Source organism: Microcaecilia unicolor, chromosome 1 (assembly GCF_901765095.1).
Source record: "Microcaecilia unicolor chromosome 1, aMicUni1.1, whole genome shotgun sequence".
Classification (NCBI taxonomy): domain Eukaryota; kingdom Metazoa; phylum Chordata; class Amphibia; order Gymnophiona; family Siphonopidae; genus Microcaecilia; species Microcaecilia unicolor.
In genome coordinates, this window is record NC_044031.1 from 400071152 (window position 1) to 400093417 (window position 22266).

Sequence of the window (22266 nt, forward strand, 5' to 3'; positions counted from 1 at the left end):
CCAGGCCACCCTTCAGGGGGTAGGGTGACCACTAAGGGACCCACCCCACAATAGCCAGGCCCCCTGCAACCAGTCACAGAATCTATGACAAGGCAGAATTGGTGTGTAGACCTTGAGCTCTTTCATTAAAACTTGGGGACCATGGGTCAATTTTAGCAGACAATAGAAAAGGTGCCGGTACTCAGTACCCCCAAGTACCCCCTCAAAAAAAAAGCCGTGCTTATTTGTTACATTTATATCCCACATTTTCCCACCTATTTTTAGGCTCAATGTGGCTTACATAGTACCGGAGAGGTGTTACAGATTCCGGTGTAAGCAATTATATCAATGTGTTCAGTAACAGGCTTGGGAAATGGGAATGTACATTTGTAAACGTCAGCTGGGGAAAACCATTGGGATAGAACAGGGTTTTTTTCTACTATTTTGCTACCTACCAGAACTTCCCTTATTGAGTTTCAGTTTTGCTTTCTAGATTCTCCACTGATGGCTGTCTCTGCACTTCCCAAGAATAATAATTGCTTCTTAAACAAGAAATACAGCAGCAGCGTCTCTCTCTGACTGCATATCAGTAGCTTTACCCATAACAAATGGGTTTGGTGTCATAAGAACCCCCTGACAAACAGGTTTCAAACCTGCTTAGGCTGCTTTTAATACAACATCTGGCCCTCGTAGACTGAAGCAGCTGACACACACACAAACACTACAATTATAATGTCACAGTGTACTATTGGCTAGACTTGCAAACGACAACTGCACAAGTGTGTAGTGCTTTCCAAGCTGACGGCAAAGAGTAGGTGGGGAAATTGGCAGAGAGTTGGTGGGGGAATTTGATGTATCTGAACGTCAGATCTAATTTGTTTCTCTAAAATTGTAATCGGGACTTCCCCTGCAATGGAGCGAGAAAGAGAGAAGTGGGGGTGGAGAGATAGGACTACGGTTAGCAGAAGTCCAGCCTTCTGCTTTCACTTTGGCTGCTTTACTAGTTCTGAACTGAACGTATCATTCAGAAGACAGTTGTTCCTAGAGCCTGTCCATCCCCAGCAGTCAGGCAGGCACCAAGGAGAAGCAATGCTTTCAAAGTGGTACTTCAAGTCGCTCCTTCTACAAAATAGTAAGTATCCTGTTTTTTCTTATTCTTCAACCAGTAGTGTGCAGATGCTAAATGTTTGAATGTTCACTGATTGTGCTTTGCAGTTTGGTGTGTGATCCATACGACTACTGTGTCAGTGATGTGCACAGAGGATGCTGTGCTGCCCTGTATTGCCCCACGGGACCCAAATACTACCTACAGAGCCATCACTTGGTATAAGGTAAGACTGTTTTTCAGGATGGGACTGCTTGGCTGCACGTTCTCCTGACATTTTCTTTTGGTAAAATTCTTTCAGGCTAGATTGAATGATTGGGTAAAGCTGGGCAATCAAAATACCTACTGTACTTGGACACCACTTTGGGGGGCTTTTACTAAGGCACGCTTACGTTTTTAGCACGTGCTAAAAATAGGCGTGCACTACATGTTAGAGACGCCAATGTGTACCTTTGGGCATCTCTAATGTTTAGCACGTGCTAAAAATGTAAGCGTGCCTTAGTAAAAGACCCCCTTTGATAGCTTTCAGGCTTGCAGGCAGTATATAAGAAACTAAGGGGCAGCATGAGAAATCTGGGTTTGGTGTGTTCTAACCAGAAAAATACCACACAAAGTGTGGAGGTGCACTTAATCCCCATGGAACAAGTAAAAGGAAACAGAGGAGGGGTGGGGAAGATAGGCTCTAGCCAAACAATGGGGGAGACGTATAATTTAAATAATGATATTTATTGCAAATGGTTGACTCGACACAGCCGTGTTTCGGCGCCGTAGCGCCTTCTTCAGGAGTCTTCCTAAGGTTTATTCGGTGTTTATGTAGTTAACCCACTAGAAGATAAAGCACTGAGGAATACACAATTCCTTCTCTCCAACAAGCAAATGGCGGTGCAGCGAGTCACAAACGTTTCGGATGTGCAACCACGTTTGTGACCTTGAGGACTGACATTGAGCACCCCTGCTATAGAGTTAAAAATAGGGCCTCATTTCTGTGAGTATAGTCTGCTCCTTTTGGTGTATCACAGGGTTTCCCTCAACCTCCAACTTTATTTCATGTGTATTTAAGTTACTTTTTGCCTGGTTTAAGAGATGTTGGTATTAATTTTCACTCTTTATGCTGATGATATTTTGCTGCTAATTTCCTGTTCTTCATCATTTATCACAAACCTAGTTTCTGCTAACTGATGGAATTATTTCAGTGAATAACTGAATTTAAGCTGCATACAGATAAGACCAGATTAGTGTGGCACTAAATGGCTTGTTATTAAATTGTGCACACTAATGGGGAACGTGCCTAAATTTGAGCGTGCAGTTTTTAGCAACCTTGATAGTATCGTGGGTAAACCCAGATTTACCGTGGCTTATTTTTAAAGCTATTTCTTTTTTTTTGTGTGTTGTATTCAGTGCATTTTTTCTAGCAAAAAAGGTGCTGGTACTTGAATACCAGGCCATCCATCAGGGGTGGGGTGATCACTGAGGGACCCACCCCACAATAGTCAGGCCCCCTGCAACCAGTCACAGAATCTATGATGAGGCAGAATTTGTGTGTACAGCCTGAGCTCTTTCATTAAAACTTCGGGACCATGGGTCAATTTTAGCAGACAATGGAAAAGGTACCGGTACTCAGTACCCCCCTCAAAAAAAGCCCTGGTTGTATTCTAACATTCATATTAGCCCGCGGTACCTGTAAAAAATGAATGTGGGAGCACTTACTGCTTCCTATGGAGGAGGCACTAAGTACTCCCGCGTTAACTCTGTGTTATTCATATTCCCCCGGATTCTATATAGCGCATCTAAAATTCTGTGCCGAAATCCAGCACTTAACAATAATGAGCACTAATTGGCAATAATTAGAATTTACGTGCACAACTCCCTAAGCGTATTCTGTAACGCACTGCACCTAAATTTTAATGCGCATAGGCAAAATGGGTCCTGGTTATGGACATGGAAATGGGCATTTCATGGACGTTCCAAAATTTACACGCATTGTTATAGAATATGGCCCTCTGTGCCTACATCTGTGCGCCAGGATTTAAGCCACATTTTTGCTGGTGTAAATGGATGCATATAGTTTTAGGTGCTAGGATATTGACTAAGCGCATTCTACATACTTATAGACACGCTTAGGCGGAAATGTTTTTCATGTGGGTTTTTTAAGCACCATATATAGAATTTGGCCCTTTGCGAGCATTAATCAGAACACACTAGCTGGATAACACTTCCTTGCCCATTCTCTGTCCATGACACTCCCCAGCAAAAAAATATTTTTTAAAAATAGCTAATGCATGGCTTAGTGCACGCTAACAGGCAAAATACTGCCGAATGCATTTTGCAGTAAACTTTTTCTCACACGCTAATTGAGTGTTAGGGCTTAAAGCCCTTTAGTAAAAGGGCTTCTAAATAATTTTTAAAAAGTGCACAAAAGCCTGTTGGCCTGTTTGTGTACATGGTTTTGAAACAGCACAGCATTTTGTCCTAGGCTTGAATATCCCCCAGATTCTGGAAGGGGGGGGGGGGGGGGGAGAGATCCACAAATCAATTCAATTCTTGTATATTGCTAATATCCCCTTTCCAGGGGTCAGTGCGGTTTACATTTTAGGTGAGACAAAAGCAGATAGTGTAAGGTATGAGAAACATTAGAGACCACCGGTGTAATGCATGAGACTAAAAACATTAAAGGAAAGGATAATGGATAGGAAGTAGAAGTCATGATGGATTATTATGAAGCAGTCTTTGGGAAGAGAAAGGTTTTTAGCCTCTTCCTGAAGTTGAGGTAGCTGTTTTCTGTTCTGATGGGAATAGGTAGAGAGTTCAATCAAAAACAAAAAGCGTGTAAGCCCCATGTGTGGCTTTTGCTTGTTAATTAAGGAGGTAATATGTAGATAATATGTAATAGTTGTACCACAGAATATAATAATAACAATAATGGATTTTTTGTGTGTGTGGGAATGGCCTTTATAAAACTATTGTGTATGACAGTACATCTGGTTGACAAGAAGACACGCACATTTATATGACCACATGTAAGTAGGTAGAGTTGCAGTGTAGATGGGTTTATTAAATATGTGCATCCACATGGCCTGTACCTGCCTGTTCCTGAGCCAAATGTCTGTAGTTTCAATCTAGCTGTGCTTTCTGTCAGTTTGTCACTAGTAGTTTGCAAAGACACATGGAGGGGCATTTTCAAAAGGATATCTAAATCAAAATGTCCCAAAATGATATCCATCTCATACGTATTTTCAAACAGGAAATATGTCAAGATTTCCTGTTTGAAAATATATGAATTGGATGTCCATATGCTGGAAACATCTAAATTATGAACGGGGGTAACAAGGGGCATGAAGGTCTGTATGGCAGCACTCTTTGAAAATGGCCACACAGAGATCCGTGCAGAGCAGAGGGACAGCCTAGTGGTTAGTTCAGTACACTGTGAGCCAAGGATAGCATCCCATTTTAATTCTTTTAGGGGGTCTTTTACAAAGATACACAAGCATTTTTAGTGCGCACTAAACACTAGAGACACCCATATATTCCTGTGGGAGGTGTACAGCGCTGTGTATGCCTTGTAGCACTATAGAAATAATAAGTAGTAGAGCACGGGGGGGGCGTTCCAAGATGGCGACCTGAACGCTGCTGTTGAGAGTGGTTCGAGAAGCGCTGGAAGAAAAAAATTTCCTACAATGCCACATACTAAACGTAAAGGAGCGGTGAGGACCCAGCTGCCGAGGGCACTTACTTCAACTCCAGACCAGCAGACTCTCGACCGTTTTATACAGCGAACCATGCAGGAGTCTGGTTTGGCGAGTCCGCTGTTGAGCCGAGACGAGGGAGCGTCAGAGCTTCTAGGACGAGAGGTTTCCCTCACGCCGCCGGAGTTGGTACCGCCTCCCTGCCCAGCAAAGGTCAGAGGTGAGGAAACCCAGCTTGATGCGGAAGGCGCTGCTAGCGGCGTTTCGATCGGCGGATCACCTCAAGACCTAAGCGGGGAAGATTTGATATTGAGGGAAGATCCAGGAGAGGTGACTCTTACGGAGGTTTGGAAAGCGGTTCAAGGTTTGACCGTAGCAGTGACTAAGTCTATTAATGAGATTACAACGGTTGTAAGTAAGTTAGAAAAAATTGATGCCTCACTTGAAAAAGTTAAAAAAGATGCGTCTGAACAGGCTCAGCAAAACCAAATTGTGGCTAATGAATTAAAATCTTCAGTGGACGCATTGATAAAAGATAAACAAATAACTCAGCGAAAAATTGAACAAATGGAGAACTATAATCGTCGTTTAAACTTGAGGCTCCTGAATTTTCCTATTTCATCATTATTAAAATCAAGTGATTTATTTAGAATGTATCTTCAGGAAATTTTACAGATAGATTCTTCTAATATGCCCCCATGTAATAAGATGTATTATTTACCTTTAAAAGATTCTGTAAAGAAGGTACAAGGAGAAAAGCAGGAGCCTCAGAATTTAACTGCATTCTTAGAAGAATCGGATGTTGAAATAACTAATCGTGGTACTTTAATTGTTCAATTTGTTTTTGAACAAGATTTAAATCAGGTTTTGAAGCTTTATTTTAAAAATTCATCAAAATTGTTTCATGGACAAAAGGTTTGGGTTTATCCTGACGTTGCGAAAGCAACACAAGAGAGGAGGAAACAATTTTTGGACTTAAGAAATGAGACTAGAGCCTTAGGGGCGACATATATGTTAGCATATCCATGTAAGTGTAGGATCAATTTTCAAGGAACTAAATATGTGTTTTATGACCCATCACAGCTACGGACATTTTTGGACTTGAAGAACCTAAGTAAACGCAATATAGAAACAACTCTACCAACTAAAGAATAATAGTTATGGTTCCAGGTTAAGCCGATTTATTTTAAATATTGAGGTTAATTTCTCCATTTAAATACCTGTCGCCCCCCTCTAACCACATAATTGAGGTCTAAGGAAGATATAAAGTGTTTCTTTGAATGGATAGTGATGTATACTACTGCTATGTAATTTTAGCACGGTTGGATCTGTTTTTCCTTTGCAAGTGGATGTTAACTTGTAAAATAAATTTAATAAATAAATTTAAAAGAAAAAGAAATAATAAATAGTAGTAGTGTCTCTAGCATTTAGCGTGTGATTTTTAGCACGCACTAAAAATGCTAGCATGCCTTTGTAAAAGGACTCCTTATTTTGTAATCGTGAGCCTTCCAGGAACAGAAAAATACCAACTGAACTTGAATGAACACCATTTCTATAGCCTTAAGGCTTGCAGGTGGCTTCTATTTTTAGATACAGTACATATTTTTCTGTTTCTGGAGGGCTCACAATTACAAAAAAAAAAAAAAAGAAAAGCTAAAGTGAGATTTGAGCCCTTGGTTTACAGTTCACTGCACTAACCACTAAGCTACTCCTCACATCTTTATCCTAAAGCTCAGAAAAATTGTTAGGCTGTGATCTCTGTGGCTGTTTCACTGTGGTTCTGTTTTACAGATTAATGGAAGCAGCGAGCAGATGAGTATGTTGGCACGGAGGAACCTTCTAAATAACACAGAGCCTTATTCTGAAGACTTAGAAGACTCAGAAGAGGTTTTCAACAAAATGTATTTGAAGATAAAGAATTCCACAATATCTAACAGCGGAATATACAAGTGTTGCCTCTGGGCGCCAGTAGGAAAGCTGAACACACGTGGATTCCTCAAGTTGACAGTATTAGGTACTAATTTGCTGTGACAATGCGGGTTCTAATTTATTGAATGTTCCTGAAAAGCACTGGCAGAAGTTCAAATTTAGAGCACCCAAGCAAAATATCAGAAAGGGACCCTCTCTGAGCAGGTGCGATTCACCTTAAGAAACATAAGAATGGTTTTAAGTGGGACCTTCCTTTTCTGGCCTCCTTCCCCCCACCGAGTAGAACTTGCTGTTTGTTGAGGCTGCCTCAATGACATAGTAACATAGTAACATAGTAGATGACAGCAGAAAAAGACCTGCACGGTCCATCCAGTCTGCCCAACAAGATAAACTCATATGTGCTACTTTTTGTGTATACCCTACCTTGATTTTTACCTGTCCTCTTCAGGGCACAGACCGTATAAGTCTGCCCAGCACTATCCCCGCCTCCCAACCACCAGCCCCACCTCCCACCACCAGCTCTGGCACAGACTGTATAAGTCTGCCCAGCACTATCCCTGCCTCCCAACCACCAGCCCCGCCTCCCACCACCGGCTCTGCCACCCAATCTCGGCTAAGCTCCTGAGGATCCATTCCTTCTGAACAGGATTCCTTTATGTTTATCCCACGCATGTTTGAATTCCAAACATGCGTGGGATGTTCCATTCAGGGTACTCCTACGTGACTGAACTCACTTTGTTTTCACAAAGTGATTCAAATTACCCACCCCTGAAGCAGGTGATCAATTGAAGCATGGCTGGCCCATGTGGGGTCTTGTACTAAAGTTTGGATACCACATCCCAAATTGAAGGCTCATTGTGCCATTATTGCTGTGCTTACTTGCAAGCTGGCCAAGTGAGCTCATTTGATGTGGGATTTTTTAGATTCAAAAATTCTGATCATCTTGCAGTTGTTCTTATCCAGGATCTAAGTATCTCTCCTTCGACTTGCTGTCTTGGACTGGGAAAAGGTAGCAAGTGCTTAGGATAAGTAATAGACTCCTGTAATTCTACTGTGTGTCTCCATAGCCATCCAGGGCTGAGACTGGTAGTAACTTTTAATATTTCTCATTCTTAATCATCTCTAAGAACTAAAGGTTCCTTTTACCAGTGGCGTAGCTACGTGGGGCCAGGGGGGGCCTGGGCCCCCGTAGATTTGGCCCTGGACCCCCTGTCGATGACCCTCTCGACCCCCCTCCCTCTGCCAACCCTCCTCCGCCGTCGCTGTGGGCTACCTTTGCTGGGGGGGGACCCCAATCCCCGCCAGCCGAGGAGGTCCTCTTCTTCCCGCGAAGGCTTCGTTCTGTTTCTGACGTCGTGCAGGACGTCAGACTCACAGAAACAGAACGAAGCCTTGCAGATCAGCCTTCACGGGACGAAGAGGACCTCTTCGGCTGGCGGGGATTGGGGTCCCCTGCCAGCAAAGGTGGGCGATGGCAGGGGAGGGTTGGCGGTGGGAGGGGGGGTTGAGAGGGTCGTCAAAGTTGGCGGCGGTGGTAGTGGTGGGGGGGGTTGGCAATGGCGTGGGGGTCGGCGATGGTGGCGGGGGGGGGTCGATAATGGCTGGGGGGGGGGGGGGTCGGCAGCGCTCGGGTGGGGGCTAAAATGTGCCCCCTCACCTCGGGCTCTGGACCCCCCTCCCGCCGAAGTCTGGCTATGCCCCTGCCTTTTACTAAGCTGATTTAAGCACTAATGCGCTCTAATGCAGCAAAGATGGCCTAACATAGGATGTGCTAAAGAGTTCCGTGTTAGTTTTGTCATTTGTGTGTGCTAAGCACTTAGGGCCTAATTCTATAAATGACACCTTAAAAATTGGCACTGAAAAACCATGTAGTTTGTGTGTTTCTATAAACTATACCTAAAATTAGGTGTTGTTTATAGAATATCCTCACACTCCGTTCTTACGGCTATAATTTAGGCACACCCATTTAGACCACCTAAAACTAGGCTTAAATACCGGTACCTAACTTAGGTGCAGATCGGGTGTATTCTATAATAGTGCACATAGGGCGTCTTTTACTAAGGCGTGCTCACGTTTTTAGCGCACGCTAAAATTGTGGGGGTACGCTAAACGTTAGAGACGCCCATAGGAATGCATGGACATCTCTTAATGTTTAGTGCACGCTAAAAATGTGAGCGCTCCTTAGTAAAAGACGCCTATAGTTTGTTGAAATGCCCACAACCCGCCCATTCCACACCCATGGCCATGCCCTCTTTTTGACTGCATGCATTACAATTTACAGCATTCTAATTAAAGCAAATTAGTGCTGCTAATTGGCTGTTAAGTACCAATTATCGGCGCTGATTGACTTCTTAATGAAGTAAGTTGTGTGTGCAATTTTGCCATGTAGCCAAATTAGCGCACACAAGTTAAGGCGCCATATACAGAATTAGGGGGTCAGTAATTATTTTTTTCTTAGTTTTTGTTTTGAGGAGTGTGTCGGAAGCGGAGAGTGGGTGATCCTGCGCTAACAAGTTAATGAATCTACATTACTGTGCACTAACTGGTTAGCCCACAGTTAATGTGGGAGCCCTTACCACCTACAAAATAGGCGGTGGCAAGTGCTCCCATGGTAATTTTTGTAAATGGATGCACTCTAATATATGGCACATGGCCATATACTGAAAATAAAATGGAAAATAGCCCTTTTTTATGGCAAAAATGACCTAAGTGGGCAGCAGAGACCCACATAAGGGTGAGTAAAGGCCATTTCTTACTGCTGCTTTGTTACTATTTATTTGGATTTTGCTCACACATTTTTCAGTAGTAGCTCAAGGTGAGTTACATTGGATATTTCTTGTCCCAGGAGGGCTCACAATCTAAGTTTGTACCTGAGGTAATGGAGGGTTAAGTGGCTTGACCAAGATCATAAGGAGCAGTAGTGGGATTTGAACTGGCCACTTCTGGATGTCAAGACTGGTGCTCTAACCACTAGGCCACTCCTTGTAAAAAGATCCCTAAGTGACTTGTAATAAAGAATTCCTGCTATTACTTTTGAATGAAAGGTCAAAAAGATTGTGGCTTTGTTTCAAGTTTGTGTATACCTCTGTGTTTAATTTTGAAAGTAAAGAAACATGTCAGGAACCTCAAGACCTGTGTGGAGACTACTAAGTTTTCCAGAGCAGAATGAGATTGCGCAAAGCTCCTCTTATCAAGGAGCCCTTTTACTAAGCTGTGGTAAAAGGGGCCCTGCGCTAGCGATGGTGGCCATTTTTGCTGCGCTCTAGTGGCCCCTTTTACTGCAGCGGGTATAAAGGCCAAAATGAAATGGCCATGGAGTAAGTTCACACTTGCCGCGTAGCCATTTCAGAGGGAGCACTTACTGCCATCCATTGAGGTGGCAGTAAGGGCTACTATGTTAACCCGGCAGTAACCGGGCAGCGATTACCGCTGGGTAACCCCCCCCCCCCCGTGCTATTAATTTTACACAAATTCTGGCAGCGCCAGAAATGCTGCGCCCTGGGGATGGAACTACCGCTGGCAGCTGTGTTGGGCCGGAGGTAATTCCGGGTTGTTGCATGGCATTAAAAGGGCCCCCTATTGATAGTGAAAGCAGAAAGGCACCAAAGCCATAGACAACACCTCATACACCTCCACTTGCAGGATCTGGTCCCGCACAGTACAATCATACAAAAAGTAAAGGGCAAATAGAGTGGATAGGTGAAAATAGTTCTCTTTTTCTTTTTGAATCTTGCAGTTTATCATCCATTGTATCTTCTTAAGGCACAGGAATTTATCTGAGTTTTTGATAACAGGAGCAGGGGTGTTTTAAATATTTCAGAGCACATTTAAATACAGAGTAGTGTTGAAGCGTGTATCATGCTGCAGCCATGGTCTGGTGACATCCAAAGAGTGACTTGGCATGTCTAAATAGAGAGGTTCATGTACAGTGTAATGAAGCTGATAACGTATTACACACAACTGAAGGCCAGACTAAAAACCTGTGTGAGGGGGTATATTCAGCACTGTCAAGTAGAGCTGTACTGAGTACTATATTTTACTATTCGGACGAATACGAATAATGAAAAATATTATTCGGCCAAATACAAATAATGGGCATCGAGCTTTAACATAACAATAAAAGAAGTAATGTGAAATCAGAGATCAAGTGTTTATTTCAGTAGGATTTAGCACAGTAGAGCCCTGGATTATTCGTATTTATTTAAATCACTATTCGGCTGAATACGAATAATGTATTTGGGGCCGAATCGAAATGAATATGAATATTCATTACAGCCCTATAGTCAAGATGAATGGAGCTTCATGGCTGTCCTTTTTCAATATAGGATACAAATATGTTTATAAATCTGAGGTGATGAATATTATTGTTCCAGAAAATGTTCAGACCCCAGAGTGGGAACGTATTGAGTATTACGATTTTTTGTTTTCTCTCTTTGGATTACTAAATTGAAGAATGCCACAAGGCAATAAAAAAAGATTTAGAAATATGAGTTTCCAGTTTTCTTTAAACCTAACCAACTAGAGGAACCACAAAAGCACCAATACAAAAAGGACTAGATTCTATATATCACGCCTAAATATTTGGCACCAAAATGAAATTCACTTAGGCATATTCTATAAAGTACGCTTTAATATAGTCGTACTTTCTAGAATAAGCCTAAATTTCCATGTGGTTTTATAGAATATGGCAAGCATCGGTCCATGTGACTAAATTTAATGGCAGTCAATTATGTCTGGTATAAATCCCAACGCCTAAATTTGGCACTGAGCGAGTGTATTCTATAACAATGTCATCGATTTTAGAAACGCCCATGACCCGCCCATTCCATGCCCATAACCACGCCCATATTTCAACTATGTGACATATTTATGTGTCCCACATTACAGTATATGCTTAGCAAATAGTGCATGTAAATTCTAATTAATGCCAATTAGTGCTTATAATTGATTAACATCCCATTATCAGCACTGATTAGCTTGTTAACTAATTAAGTTATGCTCATTGTTATGGAATATGCTTCGATTTCCGTGTGGAAATCTCAGCATGATATATAGAATTGCAGGGAAAGTGTCCAAAGTCAAAATTTTAATAAGTAACTTTTAAAAACAGATGATCAAATCTGTCATCTTTTGCCTTTTGTCTGCATCAGGGCTATGTTGGGTTTTATCATCTGTTTTTAAAAGCTATTGCAAAGATATCATGTCTACTGCTCACCACTCTGTGGATTTTCCTGTAACTAATTCCCCCCCCCCCTTTTTTTACAAAGCCGCGCAGTAATGCTGACAAAGTCCATTCACTTTGAATAGGCTGTGTTGGCATTACCGCACCGGCAGCCGCCAGCATGGCTTTGTAAAAGTGTGTGTGGGGGGAGGTTATTTTTAACAGGCTCCATGATTATAGAAATACTGAATACAAAGACTAATGATATACCCGCAAATGTTTTTTCTTTGTTTGTTTTAGGTTGCCCTGGTCAAGAAGAAGGTGAAATGCCTAAAAACCATATGCTAGAATTTTTTTTGATATCCATCTTTGTGGTTTTTGGTTTGTTCCTCATGTTTCTTAATTATGTAAGTGATCTGTTTTCTTAATTACACAATTGATCTGTTGTCCATGTCCACTGTCATGTTTTTAATACCATTTATGAAAATTGCAATTTGTATGTTAGTTTTTATTACTACTACTACTTATCACTTCTATTGCATTACTAGATAGGTATACACAGTGCTGTACGTAAAACATATAAGAGACAGCCCCTGCTTGATAGAAGTTTTCTCCTGTTCTTTTGAGGCTCAGGCTCATTCATAACCGGGGTCTGTGTTGTTTAATACAGTCATGAGTTTTCATTTGTGACTATCTAGGGTTTCCTCCTTTTTATATACCACTTTCCTAAGTCCAGTTAGTGCAGTAAAAGATCCTTGCAGAGAATCATGCATTATGGCTTCTCTCTAGAATCCTACCACTGAGTTTAACGATTGAGTAATGGTAGGGCCTTCCTTTTTCCTAAAGGCTGTGAACACTGCCTATGCAGCATTCCCCAACCCTGGCCAGCCTGAGATGCAAACATAGATCCTCTAAATGGCAGCACCACTGAGTCACTGGTCTAGTCCGCCAAAAAATAATTTAATGGTTTTGAATATTTAACATAATTAATTCAAAAACTAGAAGTTTTCCTGTTCTCCAAAGACAAGCAGGCCAATATTCTCACATATGGGTGACGTCACGTCGGCCCGGAGGACTTTCTAGCAAAGTCTTCATCAAAATGAAAAAATGTCCCTCATCGTGTGGGCGGATGCAGTGTGCATGCGCGCGTCCGTTTTCCCACCCGCCGCGAGGACACATTCCTCAGTTTTTTCTTCTCCGCGTCAAGAGGTGACACGGTGATTGTTAACGTCTTCGTGTTGCTGTGCCTGGAGGTGAAGAAAAACTACAAAAAGTATCCTTTTTAGTATTATTAGTATTATTTTTTCGTTGTTTAAGTTTTCTTTCTTTTAGCCTGCGATTTTATTTAAATCGCTCGTTCGGGGCTTTTTCCCCCTTTTTTTCTTGTGTCCTTTTCTTTTAACGACACAATCGCGTCTTTTGATTTGGCAGGGGCTGTTTTTCCCAAAATGTCATCGAAGACGCCCAGCGGCTTTAAGCCTTGTGCCTGCTGTCATCGGGCCATCTCCAGCACTGACCCACACTCGTGGAGTTTACAGTGCCTTGGGCCGGACCACCGCTCGGAGGGCTGCAAACTGTGTCTCGCTATGAAGAAGCGGACATTGCTCTCCCGAGATGCCCAAAGGGAGAAGATTTTTGGGCCCGGTGCCTCGGCGTCGGCGGCGTTGTCTAAGTCGGCGCCGTCCAAATCGGCGCCAGTGAAGTCGGTGCCGTCGAGGACGATGCCTTTGAAGCCGGCGTCGTCGAGGTCGACGTCGAAGGAGGCGTCGGCACCGGGAGACCGGGAACAGGCTGCCATTCAACTGATGCACGCTGGGAGCAGTGATGCATCGAGTGGGTCTCCGCCCACCTCGGCGCCTCCTGCTTTGCAGACCCCCCGGGATCGTCCTGCATCGGACCCGGCCCCGAAGAGACGTGTGGATTCCACGTCCTCTTCTCCGGTGCCGAGGAGTCTCGACGACGGGCGTCGGGCGAAGGCCAAGAGGCACCGTCGTCGTTCTCCTTCGCGTCACGGCACCGGGAGCTCCGGGTCATCGATACATTCGATACCCGAGAAGCGTCGGTGCCGAGAGGATCGCTCCCCCTCTATTACTGAGGTACCGACGCGTGGGGTCACTGGCAGCCGAGTCCCCACTCCCCAACCTCAGCAGACTTTGCCTCCAATGCCTCAACCGACCCCTCAGCATCTTCCGGCAGCAGCTCTTGATGAGCGTATGCAGGCCCTATTTCCTTTTTTCATGGAAATGATGCAGCAGTGGCAATCGGCACCGAGGTTGTCGGTGCCGACGGTGCCGGCGGTACCGGTGTCGATGACTTCAGAGGCACCGGTGCCGACGGCGTCGGAGGTATCGACATTGCCAGATGTTTATGCATCAGGCCTTCAGCCTGTGGTGAGGTCTGTCTCACCGGTGCCGCCTCCGGCGCCGGTGTCTTTGACTTCCCGGGTTGGCTCTCCCGAGACATCGGGGCAGGAAGCTTCGCCGGAGTCTCAGGGACCGTCAACTTCTCGACACCATCATAGAGGGCGTCAAGCCTCTTCGTCGAGACGGGCTCAGATTTGGGCGGCTCTGTCTGAGCTTTTAGCCCCATCTGACAATACCTCATCAGAGGATGATGATGAAATGCATGGGGAGTTCTCTGGTGAGGACTCTCAAGGCATCCCATCAGATTCTACTCCCTCGCCCCAAAGACAGCTTTCTCCTCCCGAGAGCTTGTCTTTCTCCTCTTTTGTTCGGGAGATGTCTGAGGCCATCCCCTTCCCTGTGGAAATTGTGGATGAGCCCAGAGCTAAAATGCTTGAGGTTTTGGACTATCCATCTCCACCTACATCTTCTGCCACAGTTCCTTTCCATGAGACTCTCAAGGAACTTATGTTGAGGAACTGGGAGAAGCCTTTTTCTTGTCCAACCGTCCCCCAAAAAGTTGAGTCCCAATACCGGATCCACGGGGAACCCAGTCTCATGCGGGCTCAATTGTCTTTTGATTCAGCGGTGGTGGATTCCGCTCTCAGAAGAGCCAAGAGTTCTAGGAACTTCTCCTCGGCGCCCCCGGGGCGGGAGTACAGAACCTTGGACTCTTTTGGGAGGAAGGCGTATCAGGCTGGTCTGCTTGCCGCCAAAATTCAATCTTACCAGCTCTACACGAGTATTCATTTGCGAACTCTGTGAGGCAACTTGAGAGTTTGGTAGACGCACTCCCACAGGAGAAAGCCGAACCCTTTCGTCAAGTGATCAGGCAGCTGAAGGCGTGTCGCAAGTTCCTGTCCAGGGGCGTTTTTGACACTTGCGATGTAGTATCTCGCTTCTCTGCTCAAGGCATAGCGATGCGCAGACTCTCATGGCTGCATGCCTCTAACCTGGAGGAACGAACTCAGCAGAAGATAGCAGATATCCCATGCCGGGGGGATCACCTTTTCAGAGAGAAGGTAGAAGAGATGATTGATCATCTCTACCAGCGTGACAACGCTATGGATTCTCTCTCCCGCCGGGCGCCTTCTGCATCCATTTCCTCTTCTAGGAAGTTTTTTAGGAGAAAAAGAAGTGCTCCTTATGTTTCTAGAAGCCGCAAGTACACTTCTTATTCCCGTCAGCCGGTTCAGGCTCGACCCCAGCCCGCTCGCTCTCGTCAGCAGCGGGCACCGAAGCAGGCCCCTACAGCTCCCCAGCAAAAACCAGGGACGGGTTTTTGACTGGCTCCAGCAGAGCATAGCCGAAATCAAAGTACCTGTGCCGAACGATCTACCGGTCGGGGGGAGGTAAAAATTTTTTCACCAAAGGTGGCCTCTCTTAACCTCCGATCGGTGGGTTCTCCAAATAGTCCGGTCCGGGTACACTCTCAATCTGATTTCCGAATCTCCAAATTGCCCACCAGGAGCTCAGTCTTTCAGCTCCTACCACAAGCAGGTACTTGCAGAGGAACTCTCCGCCCTTCTCAGCGCCAATGCGGTCGAGCCCGTTCCACCAGGGCAAGAAGGGCTGGGATTCTATTCCAGGTACTTCCTTGTGGAAAAAAAAACAGGGGGGATGCATCCCATCCTAGACCTAAGAGCCCTGAACAAATATCTGGTCCGAGAAAAGTTCAGGATGCTTTCCCTGGGCACCCTTCTTCCCATGATTCAAGAAAACAATTGGCTATGCTCGCTGGACTTGAAAGACGCTTACACTCACATATCGATACTTCCAGCTCACAGGAAGTATCTTCGATTTCGGCTGGGATCACAGCACTTTCAGTACTGTGTTTTGCCTTTTGGCTTGGCGTCTGCTCCCAGGGTATTTACAAAGTGCCTGGCAGTTGTGGCAGCGTCGCTACGCAGACTGGGAGTGCATGTGTTCCCTTATCTGGACGATTGGCTGGTGAAGAACACTTCCCCGCAAGAAACTTTACAGTCCATGCGGATGACTATTCAGGTGCTAGAGATGCTGGGGTTTGTCATCAATTATCCCAAGTCCCATCTCGTCCCAGCCCAGAAATTGGAATTCATAGGAGCTCTGTTGTGCACAAAGACAGCTTGTGCTTATCTTCCAGGACCCAGAGCGGACAGACTTCTGTCTCTGGTTTCCAGAGTGCAAGCGTCTCAGCAGATCACAGCTCGGCAGATGTTGAGATTGCTTGGCCATATGGCCTCCACAGTTCATGTGACACCCATGGCACGTTTACACATGAGATCTGCTCAATGGACCCTAGCTTCCCAGTGGTTTCAAGCCACAGGGAATCTAGAGGATGTTATCCAGCTGTCCATCAATTTTCGCAACTCCCTCAATTGGTGGACCATTCAATCCAATCTGGTCTTGGGACGCCCATTCCAAATTCCTCAGCCACAAAAAGTGCTGACGACGGATGCATCCCTCCTCGGGTGGGGAGCGCATGTAGATGGGCTTCACACTCAAGGAGCTTGGTCTCTTCAGGAGAGGCATCTCCAGATCAATCTCCTGGAATTGCGAGCGATCTGGAACGCCCTGAAGGCCTTCAGAGATCGGCTATCCAACAAAATTGTTCTTGTTCAGACAGACAATCAGGTTGCAATGTATTACACCAACAAGCAAGGGGGTACCGGATCTCGCCCTCTGTGTCAGGAGGCCGTGCAGATGTGGCTATGGGCCTGCCAACACGGAATGTTTCTCCAAGCCACTTATCTAGCCGGTGTAAACAACAGTCTGGCCGACAGGCTGAGCAGAATTATGCAGCCTCACGAGTGGTCCTTGAACATGACTATTGCCAAAAAGATCTTTTGAGTTTGGGGCACTCCATCGATAGATCTTTTTGCTTCCCAGGACACTCACAAGGTTCCTCATTTCTGTTCCAGACTTCAGGCCCACGGCAGACTAGCATCGGATGCCTTCCTCCTTTTTTGGGGGACAGGACTCCTATATGCGTATCCTCCCATCCCTTTAGTGGGGAAGACTCTCCTGAAACTCAAGCAAGACCAGGGAACCATGATTCTGATAGCACCCTTTTGGCCCCGTCAGATTTGGTTTCCCCTTCTTCTGGAACTTTCTTCAGAAGAGCCATGGAGATTGGACTGTTTTCCGACCCTCATTACTCAGAACGAGGGGGCGCTTCTGCATCCCAACCTCCGGTCTCTGGCTCTCACGGCCTGGATGTTGCGAGCGTAGAGGTTGCCTCTTTTGGTCTCTCTGAGGGTGTCTCCAGAGTCCTGTTTGCTTCCAGAAAAGATTCCACACATAAGTGTTATTCTTTTAAATGGAAGAGGTTTGCCATCTGGTGTGACAGCAAGGGCCTAGATCCTTTCTCTTGTCCTGCACAGACCTTGCTTGAGTACCTTCTACATTTATCTGAGTCTGGTCTTAAAACCAACTCGGTCAAGGTTCATCTTAGCGCAATCAGTGCTTATCATTCACATGTAGATGGTCTGCGTATCTCTGGACAGCCTTTAGTCATGCGTTTCATGAGAGGTTTGTCTTTGACAAAGCCCCCTGTCAAACCTCCTCCAGTGCCATGGGATCTCAACGTCGTTCTCACCCAGCTGATGACAGCTCCTTTCGAGCCACTGGATTCCTGTCATCTGAAGTACTTGACCTTAAAGGTCATTTTCTTGGTGGCGGTTACTTCAGCTCGTAGGGTCAGTGAGCTTCAGGCCCTGGTAGTTCATGCACCTTTCCTTGTCTTTCATCATGACAGGGTGGTTCTCCGCACGCACCCAAAGGTGGTGTCGGAGTTCCATCTGAACCAGTCAATTGTCTTGCCAACATTTTTTCCCCCTCCTCACATGAGCCCGGGCGAAAGCAAGTTGCACACTTTGGACTGTAAAAGAGCACTGGCCTGTTACGTGGAGCGGACATGCCCCTTCAGACAGTCCGCCCATCTGTTTATTTCTTTTAATCCCAATAAGAGGGGAGTTGCTGTCGGAAAACGCACCATTTCTAATTGGCTAGCAGATTGCATTTCCTTCTCTTATGCCCAAGCTGGGCTGACTTTGGACGGCCATGTCACGGCTCATAATGTTAGAACCATGGCTGCGTCATTGGCTCATCTAAAGTCAGCCACCATAGAAGAGATTTGCAAAGCTGCGACGTGGTCTTCAATCCACACATTCACATCTCATTACTGCCTTCAGCAGCATAGCCGACGCGACAGTCGGTTTGGGCAGTCGGTGCTGCAGAGTCTGTTTGGGGTTTAGAATCCAACTCCACCCCCCTAGGCCCATTTTTATTCTGTTCCAGGCTGCACTCTCAGTTAGTTGTGTTTTGTTTCAGGTCAATTTCACTTATGTCCTTGCCGTTGCGAGGCCCAATTGACCATTCTTTGTTATGTTGAGTGAGCCTGGGGGCTAGGGATACCCATATGTGAGAATATTGGCCTGCTTGTCTTTGGAGAAAGAGTAGTTACTTACCTGTAACAGGTGTTCTCCGAAGACAGCAGGCAATATATTCTCACAACCCTCCCACCTCCCCTTTGGAGTTGTATTCCTCTATTTCTTGGAATTTAACTGAGGAATGTGTCCTCGTGGCGGGCGGGAAAACGGACGCGTGCATGCGCACTGCATCCGCCCGCGCGACGAGGGACATTTTTTCATTTTGATGAAGACTTTGCTAGAAAGTCCTCCGGGCTGACGTGACGTCACCCATATGTGAGAATATATTGCCTGCTGTCTTCGGAGAACACCTGTTACAGGTAAGTAACTACTCTTTTTCTCTCCTGTCAACCATTTTTCTTTGTTCAATAATGGTAACAGAGTGGCATGGTAACCGTTTTCTGATTGGTGGCCCATGGCTTTACCTGTTTTCTGATTGGACAACTTGCCATGAAAACTGCAGAGAAGGCATTTCAAATGGTTTATTAATAACCTTTCTCTGATGGCCTAACAGCTTTCATTGCAGTACATTGTGTTTCTGGCTGTCTTAAGTCTTCATTTCTGGTTCACCTGTTTTACTTTAGGGTTTTTTGGGGTTTTTTTTGTATTTTGTTTTGGGTTTTTTTTTTTTTTTTTTGCCATTTTTAACCCCTCTCTTGTCCTCATCTTCACCTCATTCAGAACATTTTACTCAGGTCATAGATAGGAGTACATTCATTTATATACAGTAGATCCCTCATTCTGGAGTGATGATAATCTCTTTGTAATACTCATTTTGGTGTACAAGAATGTTAAACCCATCTCAAAAGCAAGCATTCATTTTTAACACATCTCCTTTGTTGTTGTTTTTAGAAATGCTTACAGATTCAGAAGATATTCTCAATGGATTCAAAAAGTAGAAAAACATCTGACTTTCTCCTACTCAGAACTCAAGAGAAGGAGAAGATACAACATTTGGGAACAACGGTACTTAAGAAATCTTGTTTAGTTTGACTTTTTTGCTAGGTTTAGTGTATAAACTGAAAACTACTGACCTGTAGAAGGCATTCCCTTGAATTCCAAATTGCTGTAATTTCTGGTGACTGGACAACACTTTTTGGAGTCTTTTAACATAATCCATAAAATGCAACATGGTTTTAGACCATATCACAGCACAGAAAGACAACTGCTTGTTCTAACCACAAAAATAAGACACATTCTCGGAGGTGGAAAACAAGCTTTCCTGCTACAGTTCGACATATTGACTGTGTTCTCAGAATAAATGAATTGGACATCTCCGGAAAAGTACATAGATGGTTCAGCCAATTCTTAAAAAGGACCTACAGCGTCAAGGGAAGAGGAGGAAGATCTTCTAGTTGGACCCCTGGCTGTGGAGTTCCTCAAGGTTCCCTGCTTTCTCCAGGTGTATTCAATGTATACTTACGCTCCCTTGGCCACTGTTTGCTGGAGGATGAGACTTTGGTACTGACATATGCAGATGACATCTTTTTTCTAGGCACCGCTTCACCCAGCTGGGATAGGACCTCAGACTCTATCAAAACCACATCTCCTTTATAGACAAGTGAGCCACAAAGCACCTTTTGAAACTAAACAAACAGAAGACAAGGGTACTCTGGTTTGGACGGGAGACATAAACAAAATCCCAGCTTCAGCCATCACATTACTTTCAGGAGAAGTGTTGAACATTTAAGACCACTCCAGAGTGCTAGGTATAATTCAGGACTCAATGCTATCTTTTGAGAAACAGATTAATGCTTTCAGCAGAAAATTATTTTTCAGACTGCGACAGCTCTGAACTATTAATGAAAGATGACTTCATATTAGTTGCTCAAGCTGCTTGCTACCACAATTGGACTATTGTAACCCACTCTATTCTGGTATCTCAGCAAAACAATTAAAGCGCCTACAGCTGATGCAGAATTCTGCTATCAGACTGATCAGTGGGATTGGGTGTTTCGACAGTGTATCCCCCATCTACCAAGATTTTGATAGAAAAATGAATCGACTTCAAGTTCCTCTGGAGTTTCCTGATGGACAAGGGAATTTTAGATTTCGTTTGTGGGTGCAGCAGGGCTGTAGAACCCTGGGGGGTGTGCTGGCTCTTTTGGATGACTCCTTTCCCTCTTTTGAGCTGGTCAAGCAGAAGTGGAGCATTCCTAATTCTCATCTTATTCATTATTTAGAGTTACGTCACTATTGGGCTGCCCTAAAACATAAGGCGGAGCTTAGTATCTGCTGGAATGAGATTGATGAAGATCTTAGAGGCCTCCCGGTCAAATTTAATAAGTTGTTCATTTGGTACAAGGATATTATTGTAGCTTGCTCCATTTCTCACTTGACTGCCCTGGCTCAGTGTTGGTCGGAGTTGCTGGGAATTGATATTTCTGCTGACAATCTGTGTGTTTATTGGGATGAGAATTACAAATTTATCTCTTCTGTACCCCTACAAGAAATTATGTTAGAGCTTGCCCATAGAGTGTATATTACTAGGCACAGATGTGTACAGATGAAATTATGGAATACCACTGAGTGCATTCACTGTAGGCTTTGTTTGGCCACCTTTCTTCATTCTTTCCTGGAGTGTGATGTGCTGGCACCTCTTTGGGGGGCAGTGTGCATGGCCTTGGAGGAGGTATCGGTTAGGCCTAATCAGTTCATGTATACTCTCCTGATGCTGGGAGATTGGGAACCTTAGGAGGGTGGGGAGACTGGTTGAATAGTGTTTGTAGCCCAAAAGAAATTCATTGTACATGCTGTTCTGATGGTGAAAAGACAAATTCTGAAAGAATGAATCTCTGGGACAGCTCCTGATCCCATTGTGTGGACCCAGTGGATGTGTAAGCTGGGGTCTTTTGAACTCCGAGGGTATACATGTCACACTAAACCATGTGGCCTGCTGGAAGAAGTTCTTGAAGGGATATCTTTATGTTTCAGATGGGGGGGGGGGGGGGCATAGCTGAAGGTTTCACAAATATGTGCCTGCTTCAGCCCTTAGGAAGTCCTGCCATGGTTCATGGGGTGTTGGGAGGGTGGGGAGTAGGGTGTGGCTGGGGGGGTTGTGTGTTTGTTGGGTGCATGTTCTGTGAGTTTGGGGGTTGGGAGAATATTAAAAATGTTTGACAAGATGTGAGATGCCTGTAGCTTTCTGGATAAGAGACCACCAGAGGGCTTTGTCTTCTGTTATTAGGTTTCAGGTACCTGTGGTTCCATTTCAAGGCTATGCTGGTGTCTAGTGAGACTATTGGATGCCTAGAGCTGATTGTTTCTGTCAGTGCCTTTGTGTTATGATGTAGCTCTGTTGTCATGTTCTTGTATTTTGTTGATGAATAAACTTATTTAAAAAGAAGAAGAAGAAAAGAAAGCACATGTGTAGGCCACCATGGGGTGAATTTTTTTTAAGGGACCTGAGTGTGTAGAATGGTGTTTTACATGCTAAGGTAGTCTTTAGTAAAAATTGCTGGGGCATTTACGAGAGTATAAAGTAGGCACAGAGAGAGAGAGAGAGAGAGAGAGAGAAGGGCAGTGCTTATAACAGGGCACCTATGCGAGAAGTACAAAAAGGCTTCCATTTTAAGCCTCTTTTATAAAGGCAACATGA

At 44.7% G+C, this 22266-nt stretch overlaps 1 protein-coding gene and 1 long non-coding RNA gene across 2 annotated transcripts; one reads left to right on the forward strand and one right to left on the reverse strand.

The window, feature by feature from the left end:
* The first annotated feature begins 746 nt into the window (after positions 1-746).
* CD83 (CD83 molecule) lies at positions 747-21598 on the forward strand. The gene is made up of 5 exons (XM_030190087.1): positions 747-1111; positions 1195-1310; positions 6559-6781; positions 12158-12264; positions 19521-21598. Exons 1-5 carry the CDS (start codon positions 892-894, stop codon positions 19659-19661), a joined length of 807 nt encoding a protein of 268 aa, XP_030045947.1. The 5' UTR covers positions 747-891; the 3' UTR covers positions 19662-21598.
* LOC115460290 lies at positions 3292-16899 on the reverse strand. The gene is made up of 3 exons (XR_003940448.1): positions 16888-16899; positions 10593-10601; positions 3292-3367 (listed from the first exon to the last, which is right to left on the reverse strand). It is a non-coding gene; the product is annotated as an uncharacterized LOC115460290 (long non-coding RNA).
* Positions 21599-22266: the final 668 nt, after the last annotated feature.